We start from the raw sequence: 23188 nt of genomic DNA, 5'->3' as shown, positions 1-23188 counted from the left end.
TTCTATTATTCAAATAAATGACTTTTGTTACCGCCATTTCGATGATGTAGTCAAGATCGGCAATTGGAATTTTTCGAAAAAAATCATTCCAGTGATTTTCATTTTGTGTGCATGTATTTTATGATCACCTACACCTTCAAACATTCATTGGAAATTTCAAAGATGTCGCGTATTCTCATGTCTTGGCTTCATCAAGCCAAAAGAATTCGAAAAATTCGAATTTGAAGATCTTTGAAATTTACTGTGCTTGATTGTTTAAGTCTATTGGATCAAAATTTTGCATTTAAAATAGCTGCTGAATCATGGCCAATGAACAAAAACTTTGTCATCGTGCTACATACCACAGAAGGTGTTTCTTTGGAAGCGATCGTTTTCATCAAGGCAAAACGACTTGTCACTGAAAACGACAAAGTTTAAATTTTTGGCGACAAATATCATCGACATTAATTGCTGTGCGCCTGTGTGGCTGATATAAAAGAACTGGCTCGACTCAATCTGTGGTTCTTGGCTTGCTTTTTGTGTGATCTCATCTCTCTCTCTCTCTTTCTTTGTTTATACTTGTGAATTGTCTTAATTATATTATTATCATTCTTCATCTTTAATAAACTAAAACTATTTTCATTATACCAATTGTGATTCTTATTGTATCAAATAAACAACAAAATTACACTGAACAACAATACATTACAATTATTGCAATCGATTAATTACAGATAACAGGCAATAAAATAACCGAAATAAAAAAACGTGCTTTTCATTTGATCAAACCATCGCACACGAATGAGTCATAATTTACTCATCACTGCCAAGTAACGTCTTATATGAATGGCGACCGAGGTGGTGTGGTTTCGAGTTTTATATGTGTGTGGTGATTGATGTTTATGTTTGGTGATTTTGATGATTGTTTTTTTATGATGTGATTATAATTCAATTTTGATTTAATAAAAAATAAAATTATATTTTAAAAATATTCATATAATTTCTACAATCACATTCAATGTCAATGCATGCACGAACGACGCATCCTTTTCCCATCGAGAAACAACTAACAGAGATGTTCACAACAAACGCATCCTTTTTCCCACTAATGCCATCTATCCACCTATTGAGTCATCATCCTATTGAATTTTACACAAATCAATAATGCGAATGACCAAACTATTTGTGCAGCTGATTGATTCCTTACCATTCATTCAAATAACCGAAACCTTGCTATTGATAATGATGGCGATACCGTTGATACATCTAATACTTCATCATGACCAATCGATAATATTTCTGACCATAATGATTACAAATACAATTATTATTATCGACGACTGTGAGGATCATCGCAAATTCACCATCGAGATTAGGTATAGTATCAAATTTTTTAATAATTCAATTCAATCTTTTTTCTATGATCATCCATTCTAGCATCTACAGCAATGTCTTTTATTAATCTGTATTGCAACAACAACGAAAGAAAGCCAGAATACTACATGCTCGTTTGAAAAGAATTCACATCATTCTTCATTTGATAAACATGATACTCATCATCATTGCATCTGAAATTCTATTCGATAGATGACGCTCGCATCCTTGCAATGTTCAACACGTAAATGTTTGAGCTTTGTTTATTTTTATGAAATTCAATGTTGTTGTTGTTTTTGTTGTTGTCGTTGTCTTTGTTGTTGTTATATCATTCAAATTGCTAATCAATGAATGAATAAAAAAACAACAACATGTTCCATTTGATGTTAATGTTCGTTTGATATGTGTGTGTGGTTGTAATTCAAGGTTGCAAACATCAATTCAAAGACTTGTAATTCTTCCTTTGCACAATTCAAGACGTACATGTTTTAATCATTTTGCTTAATAATTTGTTTTTTTTGCCTTTATCATAACCAGTTTCGATTTGTTTTTGCCTTCGAACCAAAAAAAAAAAAATTGTCATCATCACCATTATTGATGATTAGCGACAACATCACTTTTTGATTCAATTCTGTGTCGATCGATTGAGAAATAATGTTTTTCCTTGCTAAACAGTCATTGTATTTATTATTATTCATCTTGATCAATTCAATATTATCCATCGTGATTATCATTTTACGACCATGGTTCCAAGAATTTTCTACAACAACAACAACAACAACAATCATAAACAATAACAAGGAATGGCAACCAGCCTTGGATGACGAGCTTATCGATACCGCATCAATAGTAAGACGAAATAATAATAACGATGATGATGGCAAGAATCATAGCCAAGAATTCTGTGATACAAGTGATGATGATGATGAGGATGATCGTTCATCAGAAGGTAATTTTTTCTTTTTTTGGTTTTAATTTGTTTTCATTGTTTTCATTTCTCTCCACCCTACACTCAATCAGCACCGTTGGAATGTTTGGTGGCCGGATTCATATTGTTGAACATTAGCATAGCGCTTGATTTGTTCTGGACACCAATCAATCGATTAAATTGGCAAACATTTCACAATCATTTGCACGTTTTATTTGTTATGGCTATCGATTTGAATCTCATCTTTGGGTCCATATTAATGGCTATATTTCAATTGCTGCCCATCGATACTGACAACATTGAACAGCATTCATCATCACCATCGTCACCATCATCAATGCATTGTTTTCTAATCAATTTAACAAGTCTGGATTTACGCTTTGTGGCCAATTTTCTGACAACCGGTTCAATATTGACATTGTTTCGATGGAAAATTCTACCCAATTCATACATGTCCCCGTCCACTGGCAATTATGACGTACCGCTGTTGATGTGTTATTTTGGAAAAATTTTGCACCAAATCAATGTTTTCCTGTTTCGTAAAAGCAGCACTACACATCGAAATCGTTATGATCGAATACAGCAGCAATATTCATCAATATCAAATCGAATGTCCTCATCGATGATTGACAATGATGATGAGGATGATGATGATCAATATGTGTCGCAAGACGATGATGAAGAATTTCTTTCCAATGATGATGATTTGGACATGGAATTCGATATGGATATGGATCGTATATTGCTCGAACGTTTATTTGCCGGTTCACCCAATCTATGGTTACACACAGAATTGATATCAAACGACTACCTGAATAGATTGCCCGTTTGGAATTATCAACAAGAATCGCCATCTTCTTCATCATCATCATCATCATTGTTGATGATGATTGATTGTAATCAAAATTTTATCGATAGTCATTCTACTGCTTCATCATCTTCGGAAGAGGATAATTATCTGCATTGTATGAAACAAACGACACTTGAAACGAAAAATTCGTCATCAATGAATGTTTTGTTGTCAAAAGACGTGAATAAAAGCAATGGTCATGATCATCATGTTGATAATGAAATTGTAGTAGTGCATGATATAATCATGAAGAAAACGACCGAAATTCGTAAAAAAGTCCTCCGAAAACGTCGTAGTGGTGGTAATGGTGTGGTCCACAAATGCACACAACAGCAACCTGAACAGGAATCAAATTCAACACATCGCCCAGAATGGATGATTGATCAGCACGATTGTACCGTATGTCTGGAGCCATATCGTTCGGAACAGCTTATAATGGGTTTAGCTTGTGGACATAATTACCATCAGCCATGTATTGCACAATGGCTTTGTCGTGGTAATCATCGTTGTCCAATATGTCGTTGGCCATCATACCGTTTACGACATCCACGTCAACACCAACACCAACACCAGCAACAACAACAAATATCATTCAAACACCATCATCATCGTCTTCATCGATCAACATTGTCATCTATGGATAACATTAGCTAATTATTACTCTCTATTAGTGTCAAATAAAATTAATTTCTTATCTCTTCTGACTGTTGATCTAATCATTGCAGTTTGGTGGGGGTGTGTTTTGTTCAAATTTCATGCTTTAGTGCGTCTGTATCAACTGGAAATATGGATAGATGGCATTAGGACTGCGTTTGTGGTGGAATATCGATTGGTTTTGAATACTTATCTGATTATTATAAAAACAACAGGACAAATTTGCCAGCAGGTCATTATCTTGATGCAGTCCAACAACAACAACAACAACAGATCATTTTCCTTTTTGCTTCTCATGCCGCCTATCCGTTATTAAATCCTAATCACCATCACAGAATAAAGTGAATTTTTCACATATGTACGACTAACAAAATAATAAACTGATTTATTTGGTTTTTCCAATCACTGATGACATTAGCAATATTTTTTTTTCATATCCGGATCTGACCAATTTGATTTATTCGTTATTATGCAATTTGAATTGAAACATTTGCAATGTTCCCGGTTCGATTGATTGATTAGTCATGTTTTCCGTTGCTTGTGCTGCAACAGTATATCCTACTGAGCAATTTCTTTTTTGGCCAATCAAATCAACTATTTCGTTTGCAAACACCAGGCCAACAAACGGATACAATTTTTTTTTGATTCAATTCTTGTGTTGCATTCGTTGCGGGATATAATTAATGGTTGTTTCCCGAAAATCCCGTCAAATCATAATGAATGTCGGAAAAAAATACATGACCGATTTGAAATGGCTTCAATCAGTAGTTTTTTGGCGATAAAAATAAACCAAAATCAAATCTTGACTGCTAACCAACTAATTAAATCGTTTTAATCTGATTGCCGAAAGCATCATTATCAGGAAAAATTTTATTGGAGCAGCAACAAACAAACAACAAATGGACATGGTGCAAATGCACTTGGAACATTCAAACTTGCTCATCATCACGTGTTTATGGTATTTTCCCTAAACAAAAAAGAGTTGGAAAAACAGGAAACTGAATGATGATGATGACTTGTTGTTGTTCATTCATTCATTCATTCATTCATCCATTCATTGACATGGAAAAGGAATAAATCAATTGCAATGGTTTGACCTTTTGAACACCAAATATCGGAATATTGGGAAAATAAATTCATTTTTCTTTTGTCCTGCGGCAAAAAAACATGCACACATTTCGACATCTCATCTCATTCATTTATTGATACAGTGAAAGAGAAAGAGGTTGATGATTTTCATCACATTACATAATCACCATCAGCAAGAGGGAGATGACGAAAATTTGAATTTCAAATTTCTCATACAAAACAAATCGGTGTTGTTTTTGCAAAACCATTCGAAACAATTTACCGTTATATTCATCGGTGAGTATTTTCCCTGGAATCATCAGACACCTACATTTATTTTATCCAGATAAACACTGACGATGACTTGATGGTTGTAGCTGCTAGCAACACTATCAACAATAACAACAACAACAACAAACCAGACACGTATGTACACGCACATGTTGGAAAGTTTCCAATGTTCTTTTTCATTGACATCCAAAAATTGTATCTAATGCACACTCTGCGGAATGCTACAATACTAGAATACTACAATATTCACCATGATCAATATGCATCTATAGACTATAGTTGCCAAACCACTAACTATAATCATCATCGATTCATTTGATGAATTATATGATGATTAACACAACAACAAGAACGCCGGTTGGGTACGAATTTTGTTTTCACTATCTAATTCATCATCAAATGAATAAAAAACAAGACGACGACGATGATGATATTAGGGGAAATACTCTCTCTCTCTCTCTAACCATCGACAACAAGCAAAGGCAATAGTTTTCATGGATGGATCCCCTATAGTTGTTCATGTCAATATTACAATCATCACAAGGCGTCAGTATCGTTAGTCGTTTTTGTTTTTTCTTTCGATGTTAGTCTGTTTATGTTGTTGTTGTTGATGATGATGATGGAATGTTTGGAAAACCTGGAAGCCATTGGGGGAGCAGGCAATGAGAAAGAGAAAAAAAAGAAGAAAATACATGAACCATGGATGGAGGAATGGATGGATGGGATATTGATTGCAATATATTGCAATGTACATGAAAAGTGAAACATAGTACATACATGCAAATATACGGTGTATGAGTGTGTGTGTGTGTGGATTTTTTGTTTTTCCAATCAAAACACTTTTAGTCTTGAATCTTGAATTTATAAAAAGAACAAGACGAACAAGTGGAAGAAACAACTAGCATTAACGAACAAACAAACCATTAGCAATATTGTTATTGTTGCTGATCATCATCATGGTAAAGATCGTCGTCATCATTTTGTTGTTGTTTTTATCATCAACCAAATTTCAAAACACTGAAAAAAACCAAAACAAAAATTGAAATGAAACGAAACGAAAATAAATGCAGGGGGTGTTTTTCCTTTTTCCATTCACTTTTGGCTTGATTATTCGACAATGTAAAGACAACACACCAATTGGATTCAATCCTCGTGTAGCATCGATTCAATTCAGTTCAGTGATTCATTCGTGTTTTCAATAAATCTTTATTTCAACAATACTATCAACAGGTAAGCAAATCAATGTTCATCAAACAAAAAAAAAAATCACATCTTGTCAAAGGGAAAAATGAAATTTCCACAAAAAATTCCAAACCATTCGATTTGTGCTTTTTTCCGACATGATTGCTCAATCGGATCATCGTCATCATCATCATCATCATCGATATCTGAACATAAACATGGTGTTTTTTTCCGCACACAGAACATGTTAACCCAAAATAGCCGAATGTTTCTTCTAAATATTTGATGATGATCAAATCATACTTGTGAGAAAATGGCTGATGATGATAACAAATGACAACCGATAAAAGTACCAAGTCCAAAGTTGACAAACACACAATTGACAACAACAATGCTAACTATAACTGCATTCTGATAACCGACGAAACAAGGACAAAGTACATGGCCAAACCAGTGAAAAAATGAAAAAATCTTGCAACTTGTAGTTGACAAATTTTCTTTTTCTCTATCATCAATCAATCAATCAATCAATCATCCATCAATTAAATCAATTCGAACAAATTATTTGGCAAACATTCAAATCAATCCAAATGTATTTTTTTCATCCATTAACAAATAAACACAATCCTCTTGTTTTTTTTTAAAAAAATTGTCCATGATATTTAACGCCAACAGGAGGTAGGAGGTTCAATCCAAATCCTCACAACAATCGATAATGATTTTTAGTTTAATTTAGTTTAGTATTTAAACAGTGACAAACAAAGAGAGAGTAAAAAGTTTTTCCTTCTTCTTTTTTATTAACCACCATTGTCACATGATCCATGATCACTTGCAATCAACTCTAACTAACCACTCTTTCACTCACCACACTTGTTATCATCCAGATGTAAAGAACGAACCGAGGTTTATACGTGCGCAGTACTATACTGCCCTACGTCAATGATTGTATTCGGTATTTGGATTTTTTTCTGGTTTAAATTTATTGTTGTGTTGTTCATCCAGTTTCTGTATGTGTGATTTATGCATATTGAAACATGATTTATCCTTGGCCTTGATGTGATTTGATGATGATGATCATGTGTAATGTTTGTATAGACTATGGAATATGGATCCGATAAATCATTGTTGCAAAACAAACATTACTAATCATGATGAGGATGATACAAATCATGATAAGGAATTGGACATTTTTTCCGCACAAAAAAAATTCTTTTCATCATGTGAATCATCACCATCAAATCCAGGATCATCACACAAATATATAAATGTAAAGATTTATTTTCCATCAACCATGGTTAACTTGAGCTTTGACATGGTGATTATGAGTAATGGCCATGTCATTCGTCAACGTTCGAATTAGTTCTCGATACCCCGTCGACGTCGCTACTATCATTCGACCATTGCAATTATGATTTGAACGAAGAAAGAAAGCAAGAAAGAAAGAAATAAAGAAATTTCCGACCTTGGATTTATGTGATGATAATGTAATCATCATCATCGTCGTCGTCGTTGTCGTCGCAGTGTGTGACTACCACACAACAACCACAATGACGACGACGACGACCACCACCACCACCACAAATGATTATCAAAATCAAATGCGATCATTTTTCCATCATCATTAGTTTAGTTGTTCATGTATGTGTATGATGAAAAACGCATCAACTTGGAAAATTTGTCAATAACAACAACAACGAATTCATTCCATTGTTTTTCCCAAAATTAAACTTTTCTACCAACAATAATTGAGTAATTCTTTCAGTTCTTTTCTTTTCTTTTCTTTCTTTTTTGATTCGATTCAGGCACCGCAAAAAACACTTGTGATTGCACATGTGTATCATTCGATGTGATAATTATAACGATGTATCTCTGTCTCAATCAAGAAAAAAATGGCACTATTTTGGTTGGTGTATGAGTGTGTGTGTGTGCGTGATTACCAGTGAATTAGTGGTGGTGGTGGTGCTTTTTTTATTGCAATCAAAAATTTTTCATTCAACACTGAGGTTACTCAATTGCCTCATCATCATCATCATCATCGTCGTCGTCGTCATAACATGTTGATGATCATAAACAACAACAACAACAACAGCAGCAGCTATGTACGTATTGATCAACACAAACATCGAGTTGTATAGATCAAAATGGGTGATTACTAATAGAATGGATTCATCGCATCATCATCATCGTCGTCGAGCTAGATGCTAAACAACAACCATTTGCTGATACATTTTCATTGTGTGCGTGTGTGTGACATGAATGCAATGTTTTCGAATCTTTTCAATAAAGAATTTAATCAAACAAACACTTGTTGCTGTTTGCAAACAATTTAAATGGCTGACCAAATACCTCGTGATTGAATTGATTGATTAAATACGATAATTGTTGTTATTGTTGCTGATGGTTAATGTTTTTGTTTGTTGTTTGTTTCAATCACCACCATCATCATCATCATTACTACTATTATTATTGACCGTTGTAAAAAGTTCAATGTCGATCATGCCTCTCTCTCTCTCTCTTTCTCTGTGTTTGAGTATTATTAAAAAGGTGGAAAAACCTAATTTTTTCAATAAAAATTTGTAAAATTGAAAAAATCACATGTTTTTGAATGGAATTTGTCTTTTCCAATCATCTTTCTGCAGAGAAAAAATGAAATAATCAACAGCAGTTTCAATCAATTGTTTGTTTGTTTATTTTTAAGAAGCTTATTGAATTTGAAATTTTTTCTTTTCAATCAATCAACAGATTAACCGATGTCTTGACCATTTTTTTTTGCTTCCATTTCAAGCCATATCGATCTCAAATTTATGATTCTCAAATCACTCACTTACACTCACACAAATCAACAAGTCGATGATATCATCACGTGAATGGGATAATCAACATCATCAACATTTAAGTGATAAAAATCCAATACCATTTACTGCTACATTTTCTGCTTGTTTGGCCAACCATTGATTTTTATCGTCACCAAAATCAAAAGTCCAACGATGAATTACAATACCACAAAACAAGTACAAACGTAACTCATCCTCATCACTAATGACAACTATTATTATGAGCAGAACAAAAAAATTTACAAGTGTAACGGAGTTATTTAGTGAAAGCAAAGGAAAGGAAAGGAAAGGAAAAGAAAATTTTTATAAAAACCAACACCACCCCCTCTTGCTTCAGTTCTCCAAATAAGATAGATTTATCATTTGTGTGCGTCGACGATAACTTTGAAATGATCAACTACGACAACGACGATGGCGATGGTGATGATGATCCGGTTACCAACCAACTAATATTTAGCCAATACAAACTTGATCAAACACACACGTAGTATACACACAAGCAAGTTTTGTATTTGTATTTTTCAGACGATTGATTTTTGTCAATCGTAATTTTGTTTCTTCAATTTCTTCGCTTAGATATTCAACTGTGATCAACAAAGTGTAATCATCACCATTCACTGATTATTCAGAATGTTTTTCATTTCTCCAGAAAATTTGTTACATTCATAGTTTGTTTTGCTTTTTCTGTTTTTCTGTTTTGTTTGTTTTGTTTTGTTTTGTTTTGTTGTTTTGTTTTTTTTTTTTTTTTTTGAATGAAAAAATTATGTTGAACAATTTTCACTATAATAATAATTTACAATGTCTTTCCCATTGACCGCAACGACGGTTACATCAGCAATGACGACAATAACATCAGCTATAACAACGCAACAACATTATCATCTAAATAGTCACCATCATCATCACCATCACCATCCGGTTCACCAATATCTCAATCATCACCATACTACACAACATCCTCTTTCGTTTGATTTGATTGGTGGCGGTGGCAATGGTGGTCAACAACACCAACAATCCAAGAATACAAGAACGTTATTATTAGATGACCAACCACTAATGATGATGACGGCGAGGAATCAGTCCAATCATTTGATACAAATGATAAATTTTGACCCAAATAACAATAATAACCCAACTGTTGACCAAAATCAAGTGCCAACAATCATGTTACCCACAACGACACCGACGACAACACCGCCACCTCAACCACGCTCGATTGACATAAAACGCAATGAACACCGTACAACTGTACCGATTAGAAAACAATCAGTGTTTGTTGCACCAGCAGGTATATCATCCGCTATACAGCAGCAACAACAACAACAACAACAACAAATACATCATAGGCCAACCGATCAGGATATATCTGAACATATAAACAAATTGATTCAGGAAAATAAAGCAATCGTAGGCGAATCAAGTCAATTATCATCGTTGAGTCATGTTGGTGGTTTCTTTCAATCATCATCACCAATAATGATGGCTACCTCTTCATATGATGCATCTAATCATCTTCATCACCAACGTCGATCGATCACAAATTCATCATCACCATCATCAACTAGCCGTAACCCTAATCATCATCATCAACAACAGCCATATTACCCATTACGACGTCATTCATCATCATCATCATCATCATTATCATTAACAACAACAACAACAACAAGAACAACGGGTGATCCACATCAAAAATCGTTGCAATATTCTCGTTTACAATCAGCTTTATTGGGTGACAAATGTTTATTGTTGGAAAATGAAAATCAATCAACAAAGCTAAATGACCACCACCACCATCAGCAACAACAACAACAATTTTCGTTTCATCCATCATCATTATACATGACTCAATTTCCAACAACAGCGACAACAACCATTGCACAGCCATGGATCATGTCTGCAACGCCAACGGTTATTGGTTATGATCCACCATCATTCAATCATCATCACGATGTTATGAAAAAATATTCGGATAACCTTCTTTCAACATGGTCTCAACAATATGCAGCTGCTCTTGCTGCTTCTCCGGTACCAGTTTTGCCCACAAATCATACTACCACGGTCACACAATCTCCCACAATGAATTCATCATCTTCATCGTCACATAGCCTATTTCCGTCACTATTTGAACCATCACAACATCATTCACCATCATTGATGAAATTGACTGGACGTAGTGATATGTGCAATCAAAAATCCGTGATAATCAATGCAACATCATCACGTACTGGTACGATACATCAAAATTATCTATTCGACACACAAACATCAGCTGGAATGAACAACGGATCATCATCGTCATCATCATCATCGCCATCATCATCAACTGGTGATCCGAAAAATTGTTTAGTGAGAAATTTATTGCTCAATTCGAGTGGAAGCAATCCGAATGCCAATAACCAGAATTCGGTTAGCCAAACCAAGAATGGTTCATCACGAGCATTCAACAATGACAACAGTGGTCAGCAATCACCATCTCCAACATTGACTATTAATGATAATCGACCAATGGCGATGACTGATCATCATTCAAAAAATGGTCAGAAATGTATAATCAAACATCTTTTGCTCAAACCTTCATCGTCGGATAAAAACAGCAAGCATAGTGCTGAACCAACATTGATTTCAACAAAAACAACAAAAGCGACGACGACGACGACTACGACGACGACGACATTGAACAATCTATCCGATTCACATTTACCACCACGAAAACGAAGCCGTTGTTCAGTATCGAATCCTTCATTGAATCCAACATGTAATGCTCAACAACAATTGGAAACGACCATACAACAACCACCACCACCTCCACCATCACAACATCAATTACTACTTTCGCCAGCTATGCACACCTGTAAATTTTGTGCGGTTCCCTTTCGTCAGGAACAGAATCTTGAAATTCATCAGAAATATTATTGCTGTGGTGGTGAACAACAACAACAACAACAGCAAAAACAACAGGTTGTATCGGACAGTGAAACGAGTAACAAACATTCGGAATCGATTGCATCAACAACGTCATCGATTACAAAACAACAACCACAACAGCAGCAACAGCAGCAACAACAACAACAACGGGAACGTAAAGTATGCGTTCTGGAACGGCCATCAATCATAAGCTATACGGCCGCCATAAATCGACGACAAGATTCAAACAATAACAATGATGATTCGAACCAATTTTCCATTCCATCGTCATCTGCATCATATAATTTCGGAAATATTCTTAAATCCAAATTACTCTCCGGTTTCAATTCGGATAACATTTATGACGATGATGGTGATGATGATTATGATGATGGTGATGAGACAACATATCATTGTCCAAGACATGAAAAACAACATTCAAACAATGATGCTGAAACACGACAACATTCAACATCATCATCATCGATTGGATTGAAAAAACGGAAAATATCTGAGCCGGCATTTCGTCATTGGTCATCATCTAGATATTATGATTATAACAATGGTAATAATTGCTGTAATCTCTTGTAACCTCATGTAACTTCACTCATATAATCTTTTCCTTTCCATATGAACAGACACAAAACGAGAATCAGCCGTCAACGAATATCGAGACTCAATTTTACAAAATATCCAACAACAACAACATGAAACGTTGATACCGGCAATGGAGATAATACCAGCCTATATGCCATATTTGATGCGTCCACCAACCAAAATCACACTCAAAGGTCCAATATTGTTTCCAGTGTTGCAGAATCTACTCGACACTCGTACTAATTATGAATTCGCATTGGACAATGATGATAAACAACAACAACAACAACAACAAGTAACAACCAAGGATGATACGAAATTTATCGTCAAACAAAAAGAGGAAATCATACTGGATGAAATTGTCCGACAATTAATGGACGACATGTTGATGGAATTGGATCATGGCGAACAAATGAACCTATTGATGGCCGATCTATTGGAAGCTGTGGATCGTGGCCAACAATGTATGGAATTGGCGAAAAAATCATTACAACGACCAACAACGTTAGCGTTGAATTTAAATGATCATCAGCAGAAACAATTGTCGAATGGACGAAAACTATCGATACTGATCAATCAATGTTCAATGATAGACACAAATACTAATCACAACCACAATGGTAGTACTAACAGTGTTGACTGTGGTGATTTTGGACGACAAATAAAATTAATGCCATCCACCTTGATATCGCCGGATACACCAAGATCACAACAAAAGTACCAGCAATTATTTCTTGATGGTAACGCCTATTCGAACCTAGGACTAAAAGTATCATTACGGCCAACGTATTGTTGCATTTATCGCTTACAACCAATGTATGTTATGCAAGAAGCAAATCCACAATTGTCAATGTATTCACAATGGGCAACACATCCCGTACCTGAAGGACACGTGTTGCATACACTTGAATCACCTTGTCAATTATTATCAGCATATGATTCAAATGAGGCGGTCTTTCACCATCACCACAATATAACGCAAACAATGAACCGAACATCATCATCATCATTGACAACGGTAGCGACCGTAAATGTCGACAACGACGATCAGCCGCCAACCATAATCGTCAAGGAGGAGCAACACCAACAACACAAACAACAACCACAACAGCAGCAATCAACATCATCATCATCTTTGTCATCTTGCAAACAAAAGGGATCTATACAGGAATTTCTTGATACGGTCAAATCACGTTCAAGTCATATGATGAACAGTGATGTACTGAACCACAGCAAAACTTCATTCACAATCAGACTAACTGAGCGGACATTGAAAACCATCATCTGGTCAATCGATTCCGGTATTGTTGATCGTATTTGTGATTCCCTAACACGTATGCATTACATATCCACACATTCCAATTATTATCACCATCAAAAACAACAACAACAACAGCAACAAAAACGTAAATCGATAAATCAATCCTCTTGGAATCGATCACATCGAAAATCGTCACGTGTTTCATTTACACTTGTGACCACCACCACAGCACCAAACAATATGATTTTTGGTTCCGTGAACAATGAAGAAAACAACAAAACATCCAAAGTGAATGAAACAACAACAACAGCAAAAAGAAAAAATTGCTCGAATCAATCTGGAATGACTGGCAACATATCCAACAATCCATATCTAACGATGCATCCAATGCTCGGTCATTTGCCGGATAAACAAGCTGTAATGTACATCATGATGATGTCACAGATACCGCCGAAATTGGCGGCACCAAATGTACAGCAGATAATGTCGTCGACAACCACCAATTTGGCGTCAAGAAAATTTTCCGAATGCATCGGCGTGAAACAAAAACAATTTTATCCTCATTCACTATACGATGCTTGTAACAATGATCACTGGCACCGTTTGATGGCCAGTTCATCCACCAATGATGATGGCTCATTACTACTACCGAAAAGAATCAAAATTTTTGAAGGTATTTATTCATTCATTTATTCATTGATTCCTTTGTTTTTTTGCATCGGTTATAGAGGTTATGCAAACAATTGCATGTGTGAGAGAAAATGAAATGAAATGAAAAAAATGCAAATTATCGTTCTATGGCATGAAATTTTTTTTCACTTTTATTCACCCCACCATCAACTAAACCAGATGAATGAATGAATGAGTGAATGAATGAATGAAAATGGGCCAAGATTGTACATCATTTTCTTTTCTTTCGCCCATTATTTATTGCCTGCGCACACAGGGATGCTTTCTCTCTCTCTCTCTTTTGCTCATTGGACGATTATATCAATCAATTACAATTACAATGATGATCCATAGATGATGATGATGATGAATATTGACAGATTCTTAGGAATTACACATTACATATCCTTGGTGAATTATAAATTATAAATTGGTTTTTTTTGGAAAATTTCATTTTCCCACCAATTGCTGCACTATCATCATTCTTTATTTTTATTTTTTTTGTCTCATCAACTCTTTTTCTCCTATATACTGTGTTTGTTGAGGGCAACCTTGAAATGTAGTTTTTTCTTTTTCATTTTTTGACATATTGCTTCAATTGATCCAGGAACATAGTGATAGAGGTAAATGTTTGAAGCAATTGAAAATCTTTTTTTTCAGGGTGATGATGATTGAAGAAAGTAGCGAAAAAAATTCCTGGAAAAAATGAAAGCAAAGGAATGGATGTGAGAAACCCTTTGAGCACACACACACACACACACACATGTTTCACTAGTTTTCTTTTATCCCATGATCTCAATCATGATGTGGATCATTCTTGATGTTTTGGTTTTTTGTTCAACAATTTTTTTTTGCAACAGATGTGTTCTCGGTGATGGAAATATTCATAAAATTCATTTAAAATAACATTGTGTGCGGATCAAGGCCACACGTAATAAAATTACATTTGGTCCTAAAGAAGATGGTGTGGTTTTTTATGATGATGATTCTATTGAAAAAAATTTTTAAATTTCCAACTTTTTTCTCTGAAATCATCACATATAATAACGACCCTCAAATCTGTTTCCGCAATTAAAGTTGCTGTTTTTTTTATTTTGATTATCATACAAATCTAATCATTTGATTAACACAATAGAAAATAGATTAGGAAGGTGCCCATAAATACGTCATTTAAATCTGCGTGGATGTTGGCCATTTTTTAATGTTTGTGATTTACCAATACAAAAATAAACGCACACACAACGACAATAAAAAATGCCATCACTTGTTGCATCATTTTCATTCCTCTCGTTTTGTTGTTTGAAACCATATGGGACCATTATCATTTTGGTTCGTTCACCTCTCTTTCGGTCCATAGTGTTTTGTCACTACACTACTACTGGTATAGGAATCTAGGTCAACCTGTATTATGTACAAAAAAAAAATAATAAATTTGAGAATGAATAAACGACCTAACCAACCCCGTGTATGTTTCAAACAACAATGATTTTGATTTTTCTAAGCTCATCACTCTCAGCAGGTATCCCAAATGGAACGAAATTGATCATGAAGTGTTTCAGGAAAAAAACCTTTTCCTGTAGTTTGAAATTTAAATGATTCACATCCCATTCATTCGATGGCAAATTCCGATTGCATGAATCCAATGCAATTGAAATGTTTGCTTTTCTTTTTTGTTTCAAACAGAATGATTAGAATGATGATGATGATGATGTCTAGACTCAATCATCATCATCAACAACTTAAACAACATCAGATGGAGCAAATTTCATGAATTTGAAAATTTTCGAAAACAAAACTGAATGAATGTGGTTATTATACATACACATTTGTTTCGCTTGAAGCATTTCTTTCACCACATAGACATTTTGCCGCTCATTCTTTTTTTTTTTATTTAGCCAAATGGTTATCATCATTGGCATATGATCTATTCATTCCAAGACACAAACAAACAAAGACATAGACGGACTATTAAAGTGTCTAGCTGGCGCCGCACTGTCTGGCTCCAACAAGTCTGTAAAACGACGACCGCGACGACAATGATGATGATCGTCATTTCACACTCTCACTATATTATATGTGTCAGTCAAGAAATCGAGTGCTTGAGTCTTTTGAATTTGATTTTCATCTCCAATTGTTGTTGTTGTTGTTTTGCATGTTTTGCATGTGTCTGTTGACTTTAGTGGGTGTTATGAGATTCGTGGATTCGTGCGCGGCTTCGTTTCTTTCTTTTTTCTAAATTTTTTCCCATTCGTCACTTCTTTTCTGCTAAATTAGTCTGGTGTTGCGTTTGAACCAACACTGATTGATTGAACGAATCAATTCATTTAGACCACTAGCTATGCTGAGTTATGCTAGCTATCACTTTGCTTCATGATCATCATCATGCATTATTTTAGTTGATCATTCGAAGCAAACTTGTTCTATACAACAACTGTGTGTGTGTCGTGTGTGTTTATTTTGAAAAAAATTGTGTACAAAACAATCGAAAAATTGTCATTGTGAATTGTTCATATATTTAACTATATAACTAATCATTGATTTTTGTGATTTATGATTATCAATTCAGGTGGTTTCAAATCGAATGAAGACTATACTTATATTCGTGGCCGTGGTCGTGGTAAATATGTTTGTGGTGAATGTGGTATCCGTTGTAAGAAACCGTCAATGTTAAAGAAACACATTCGGACACATACTGATCTACGTCCATATTCATGTCGTCATTGTTCATTCGCATTCAAAACAAAAGGAAATCTAACCAAACACATGAAATCGAAAGCACATCACAAAAAATGTGTGGAACTAGGCATCCTACCTGTGCCAACATGCATTGATGATTCTCAAATTGATTTAGAGGCATTAGCTAAACAAGAACAATATGAACTAAATCGTCCCGATTCAAATTGTGCCACTAATCGATTGTTACATTGCTCAAATGATGACGATGAATTTGATGACGATGATATGTTCGACGATGATGAATTGGATGATGACGATCAAGGTAATTATATCATGATGGTGATATTTTCCAATCTCATTTCAATATAATCCAAATAGGTGTTCCAATCGAAACGCAACAACCAAAACAACAACCAACAAACAGATTGACCTATGTAGAACCCGGACAATTTGATGATGCCATCAACGATGATGATATGCTGAAACATTCATCAAATGCTGAGAAAAAACAAAAAACCGATACTAATACTAATAATCAAGTGGAAACGACAAGACAACGAAAAATATCCATTGTTGAAAGCGAACACCATACAATCCCGTCAACATTACCATCAATTATGAAATCAATGGTGGAAGAAAATAAAAATGAAAATCCACCACAAACACCACCAACCACAACGGCAATGACAACAGTTGGTCACAATGAAAATGAAACTGAGGCCATCCACAGTCTGTTGATATTATCATCGGGTGCAACAGCTTCGAATCGTGATGATTGTCCAAGATCATCATTAAAACAACAACCAAATGAATCAAAATTGACACAAAATTACAACAAAATTATGCAGCAACAACCACAGTCATCACTTGTTGCATCATCCAGTTTATATCCTGCAACAGCAAATCAACGATCTTTATCAAAATTTATGCCAGAATTTTATGGCTACGATACGGCCTTATTAAAACCGATAATAAATGATTCCGTTGATTCCATGAAGATAATGATCAATGGTCCATCACCACCTCTTCCTCCTCCACCACCACCACCACCACCAGCACCAGCACAATTACAACCACAGTCAAATCAATATCGTCAACCAATGAGTCATCCAACAAGTGTGATCATCACTAATCATCAATCGATACAGCATCATGCCCCAACAGTGGATACAAGTCCTAGAAAACGAATTCGTACAACATCATTGGGCGACTCTTCGATGACATTCGAAACGCCAAACATTATTGTTTCACCACCTGAACCATCGCCAGAAATATCATCAAAGTCGCCTATTGTTTTGTCAACCATCATTTCGAATGAATGTCCAAACGCAAACATTGTTCATCATCAATCTCAAAATAATAATAATAATAAATTATTGCAGAAAATTTTTTCCAGTGTTCAACAACAACAACCATCAGCTGATTCAAAATCAATTCATATGATGACAAAACAACAGCTTGTATATCATGGTCAACCATTACTTGTTCGGCCGTCATCATCATCATCATCATCATCATCACCATCACCATCACCATCACCATCGACAAACGCTGCTTGTTCACCAGTAGCATTACCACCGATTGTGGAACAATCATTGAATCGCTATGTTGTGGCTAATAATATCGCAGAATCTTCACATTCAACTCCACAACAAGACGAACCGATTGATTTATCATCGAAAAAATCATCATCCAACATTGGTGCTAGCAGTCTCAACCAACCTCAATCAAATAATGATATCAATCGTGCAACACCAGAAAAACCAACGAAAATATCATCGACTACTAAACTTGCCGACCATGTGCGACAATCATTTTCCCCATTATCACAAATGGAACCCTCATCAAACGTTGTCCATCACATTGATACTACGAATGGTGGTGGCCATCAATTGTATCAAAATGTCCGCCGTGAAGAATTTGCTCATCTAACACCGGGTATTCAATCACCACATTCATTGCCACGTGTTATCATGATTGCTAGTAATAAGACATCATCAACTGGTGGTGGTGGTGGTTCACAACAGCAACAATGTTCACCAGCATTAACCAATTCAGCAATGATGATGAAAACAATGGCCAAAAGTCCAACCAACTATGTTGATGGCGGCAAACCAACATGTCCTACTTGTATGAAACAGTTCACTAAACCGGAACAATTACGTTTACACTATAAAATCCATTCATTTGAACGTCTTTTTCGTTGTGAATCGTGTGCCGTAAGTTTTCGCACCAAAGGTCATCTCCAGAAACATGCACGTTCAGTATCGCATATGAATAAATTGAATATGAACATAACATTTGGCCGACCATCGGTGGATAATCCTCGTCCATTTAAATGTTCATATTGTAAAATTGCATTCCGTATACATGGCCATCTAGCCAAACATCTTCGATCGAAAGCTCACATCATGAAACTTGAGTGTCTGGGTAAATTACCATTCGGAATGTTTGCCGAAATGGAACGTAACAATATTAATCCAGGCCTCATTGATACTTCGGATTGTGGTAGTGCATTGGAAACACTACAATCATTGGCACAAAAGTTATATGATCCAAGACAAATGTGTTGGAACAAAAATGTCATCATTGATGATATCGATAAAAACAACAACAACAACAACAATAATAATAATGACGAATCGAGTAGTAGTAATGGTGGTTGCAATCAAGACGATTCAGATTCTGGTGCCATAACAGAAGAATATCCATATGGCGATGATGACGAGGATCATTCAACATCACCAGATCAAAAATGCAACAAAATAGCAACTACTACTACTACTAATACTACTAATAATACTGGTACTACTACTATGTTTGCATCATCGATTAATATGGCGCCTACAACCCGATCATCATCATCCACATTGAATGGTACCATTGCAGCGACACGTTCAAACACTTGTCATATTTGTTTTCGTCTATTCAAAGCGGCCAAATTTCTTCAGGTTCATCTTTACAGTGAACATGCTGATGAAATGAATAAAATCAACAACACTACTACTAGCAATACTTGTGACACAATGTCCCATTCCAACGGAAATGGTTGAAATGCTTTTGTTTGTAAAATATTTTTATGTTTGCAACGATAATTTTTTTTCATTTTTCCATTACCCACATTTGTTGATTCAATTTTAATTGCAATTTTTTTTTATAAATAAAAAAATTTCCTCACAACTCAAACTCAAACTCATTGGACTTTATTTATTTGAATGGATTACATTATACATAACATAATTATTATTTACATTTAGAATCAAATCAAGACCAATGTGGTCATGCTTTTTTTCAATGTCAATTTAGCAAATTGTGATTAGTAATTGATTGTTGAGAGTAAATGAAATGCATGATGATGATGATGGCGAAAAAGAAGCCGATTTAATATCGAACTACATTGTGCTTATGTTTGGCAATGTGTTGATCCAATAATGACCAAAATTTCAATAAATTTGCCCGATCCAAATGTCGTTTACTACGTGATAGTTCAATAATTTCCACCGACCATTTGGCCACATTATTATCCAATTTCATTTCATCAAATTTTAAATGAAATGCTTTTACTGAAACAACAAACAACAAAAGAGCAATCATGTAATAATATTCGAATGATAATTTGTTTATACTTACTTCGTGCGAAAATTTCCACCGGATTACCATTCCACGGCCAACCTTTGAATTGCCATGCTGGTCCTTGAACAAAAACGGCCACCACACGATTCCTATTCAACCAATCAATCAACGATTATTTTGTGTCTCTTTACATATAGCAACATACCATTCGTCCTGTGTTAATTTCAATGGATTGTCAATGATTCGATACGGAACAGTAGTGTTATCCGGTTTCCTTCTTTGTATGAGCATTTCATTTTCACGTCGTTGATCGCATTGTTTGGAATCCATGTATTTTAAATCTTGTAATATGGCCTTTGCATTATACATCGTAATCAGTGATGTATTCGTTGCCGGTATAATTATGATCGGTGTTCGTGAGGGCCGTTTCTGTGGCTTTTGATGATGATTACCACCATTGTTATTCGATACAAGTGCATTATTTTTCTGCATCAACAGACCGGTCACCGTTGAACCGGAAACGGTTTTCGGTGCAGTCGAACCTTCAGTCACACTTTTCAATGTAAGACCATGATATGTACTGGTCGTATCGATGCTGAAACCTAGTGCCGAATCATTTTTAGCAAATCGTTCCTGATCATAACGATTATATTGTTGCGCTGTTTGTTGTTGCTGACCATTATTCGCTAACGGTTGTGTTGATGGTTGTATTGGTGCAACACCATTGTTATTAGTATTATAACCACCGACACCCATTGGCTGGCCATTATTTACTTGCGATGATGTTGTCGACATTATAACTGACGATGTTGATAATGTTGTCGAGGAATTCAATCGATTCATTTGATTTGACGAATGTATGGAATTGTTTGCAGCACCAAGACCGCCATTACCACGATTCCTTAATGCATTATCTTCACGTGCTTTAATCGACTGTAATAGGAAAAATATTGGTTTCTGAAAATTTTTTCCCGATGATTGTAATACATTCGTTCGATTACGCCATACACGTTCTTTATTCTGAATTTCTTTGGTAAAATTTGAATCATATTGTAATAACACTGAATGATCGGCTGCTGTATTGTTCAGTCTGTATAGGTTATGGAAAATTAAATCAAAATCAAAATCAACTCATATCAAAATCGAATTCCTAATAATTACCCTAATGCTTGAGCACCTTCCAGATCGGTATCGGCATCAATGATGGTCGAACGTTTTTTAGCCAAACGTTTAGCTTTCAATGCGGCAATCTGTTCATTACTCATTGAATCACGAAGCGATGTTGTATTTGAATCACCAACAGCAGCACTGCCACCAACGATACCACCGGCCAAATTTGAACCATGTTGTCCGATCAATAGATCCGTTGGTAATGACTTTTTAATTTTCGGTGCATCTAACCGTGCGGCAAATTGTTTACGAACTTTTTCCATCTCATCCAATCGAGCCAATTTGCTTGCTGGTGGTCCATCTTGACCATCGATCGATGAACCAGTCATGCCGCCAGGATGACCAGATAGATTCTGTTGATGGCCACTTTCTTTATTCTATAGACACATGACAAAAAATGACTCATCACTGGTTACTCAAATTTAATAACTGACCAGCTGTGAAATGCTGATGGGCAATTCGATTGGTGCCGACTTGTCAATGGATGCCGATGTCGATGTCTCACCACTAAGATAGGCAAGTAAATCTTTACGATCCGGTCTTTGAACGACTGATGAATGGGCAGTTGATGATTAAAAAATCAATACATCAATTAATAACAATAATCAAAAACAAACCGGGAATCTCAAACGAAGCAGCCTGTTTAACATAGGTAGGATGTTGTAGATGAACATTACGAAGAAAATATACCAGACATTCGAGCGTATAATAATTTTTATTTGGTCCATCACGTGAAGAACTGATAAAATGTTCAACATGAACAATTAGAAATGAGCAGATGAATATATCAAAACAAACCTATAGATTAGGTAATTTGTTTTCGTTTGTTTGGGCCAGCAATATTCACCGAAACAAATCATTCCATCTCTTTCGACAATTTCTTTTTTACGCATATGATATTGTCGTAATAATGATAATGGGTCGGCCATGATTACCAAATGAAACAAACTACAAATGTGTCATACAAATTGAAATGATAAATATCAGATTGTTCAACAACAAACTGTGAGAAAATACCTCGAAAACAACACACACACACACATTGAAAGAAAATAAACAAATTGCCCGTTCATAAAGAATGTTACGTTGAAACAAATTTTCAAAATTCGAATCTTTTCATTTCCATTTACCATTCATTTAACATTTTCATTATCATTATTTGTTCATCATCCAGA

The 23188-nt window shown here is 35.2% G+C and overlaps 3 protein-coding genes across 4 annotated transcripts; 2 read left to right on the top strand and 1 right to left on the bottom strand.

Moving 5' to 3' along the window:
- The first annotated feature begins 770 nt into the window (after positions 1-770).
- LOC124497382 (uncharacterized) lies at positions 771-3836 on the top strand. Its single transcript, XM_047061031.2, has 3 exons — positions 771-1355; positions 1417-2302; positions 2374-3836. Exons 2-3 carry the CDS (start codon positions 2008-2010, stop codon positions 3783-3785), a joined length of 1707 nt encoding a protein of 568 aa, XP_046916987.2. The 5' UTR covers positions 771-1355; positions 1417-2007; the 3' UTR covers positions 3786-3836.
- A 2140-nt stretch (positions 3837-5976) lies between these two features.
- shn (zinc finger protein schnurri) lies at positions 5977-20456 on the top strand. 2 transcript variants are annotated; one of them, XM_075734334.1, is made up of 6 exons: positions 5977-6374; positions 8089-9003; positions 9069-12632; positions 12706-14598; positions 17161-17592; positions 17649-20456. In XM_075734334.1, exons 3-6 carry the CDS (start codon positions 9959-9961, stop codon positions 20321-20323), a joined length of 7674 nt encoding a protein of 2557 aa, XP_075590449.1. In that variant the 5' UTR covers positions 5977-6374; positions 8089-9003; positions 9069-9958; the 3' UTR covers positions 20324-20456. The 2 variants fall into 2 exon arrangements, with proteins under 2 accessions (XP_075590449.1, XP_046917476.2); XM_047061520.2 differs by having other exon boundaries at positions 8129-12632.
- hyx (cell division cycle 73 hyrax) lies at positions 20455-23055 on the bottom strand. Its single transcript, XM_047061516.2, has 7 exons — positions 22812-23055; positions 22631-22752; positions 22448-22563; positions 22005-22390; positions 21049-21933; positions 20901-20992; positions 20455-20833 (listed from the first exon to the last, which is right to left on the bottom strand). The coding sequence occupies exons 1-7, from the start codon at positions 22940-22942 to the stop codon at positions 20652-20654; spliced, it is 1914 nt and encodes a 637-aa protein (XP_046917472.1). The 5' UTR covers positions 22943-23055; the 3' UTR covers positions 20455-20651.
- Positions 23056-23188: the final 133 nt, after the last annotated feature.

This window comes from Dermatophagoides farinae, chromosome 9, assembly GCF_024713945.1.
Source record: "Dermatophagoides farinae isolate YC_2012a chromosome 9, ASM2471394v1, whole genome shotgun sequence".
NCBI lineage: Eukaryota > Metazoa > Arthropoda > Arachnida > Sarcoptiformes > Pyroglyphidae > Dermatophagoides > Dermatophagoides farinae.
The sequence above is the reverse complement of the archived record's forward strand: the minus strand, read 5'-3'. Positions and strand labels throughout refer to the sequence as shown.

What these genes read in the sequence shown, in the direction of transcription:
- shn (XM_047061520.2), top strand. Translation starts at nt 9,959, where the DNA reads ATGTCTTTCCCATTGACCGCAACGACGGTTACATCAGCAATGACGACA. An exon ending in AAGAATCAAAATTTTTGAAG is followed by an intron (nt 14,599 to 17,160) that starts GTATTTATTCAT and finishes TTATCAATTCAG; the next exon opens with GTGGTTTCAAATCGAATGAA. An exon ending in ATTGGATGATGACGATCAAG is followed by an intron (nt 17,593 to 17,648) that starts GTAATTATATCA and finishes TAATCCAAATAG; the next exon opens with GTGTTCCAATCGAAACGCAA.
- LOC124497382 (XM_047061031.2), top strand. Translation starts at nt 2,008, where the DNA reads ATGTTTTTCCTTGCTAAACAGTCATTGTATTTATTATTATTCATCTTG. An exon ending in GGATGATCGTTCATCAGAAG is followed by an intron (nt 2,303 to 2,373) that starts GTAATTTTTTCT and finishes ACACTCAATCAG; the next exon opens with CACCGTTGGAATGTTTGGTG.
- hyx (XM_047061516.2), bottom strand. Translation starts at nt 22,942, where the DNA reads ATGGCCGACCCATTATCATTATTACGACAATATCATATGCGTAAAAAA. An exon ending in ACAAATTACCTAATCTATAG is followed by an intron (nt 22,753 to 22,811) that starts GTTTGTTTTGAT and finishes ACATTTTATCAG; the next exon opens with TTCTTCACGTGATGGACCAA. An exon ending in TGCTTCGTTTGAGATTCCCG is followed by an intron (nt 22,564 to 22,630) that starts GTTTGTTTTTGA and finishes CCCATTCATCAG; the next exon opens with TCGTTCAAAGACCGGATCGT.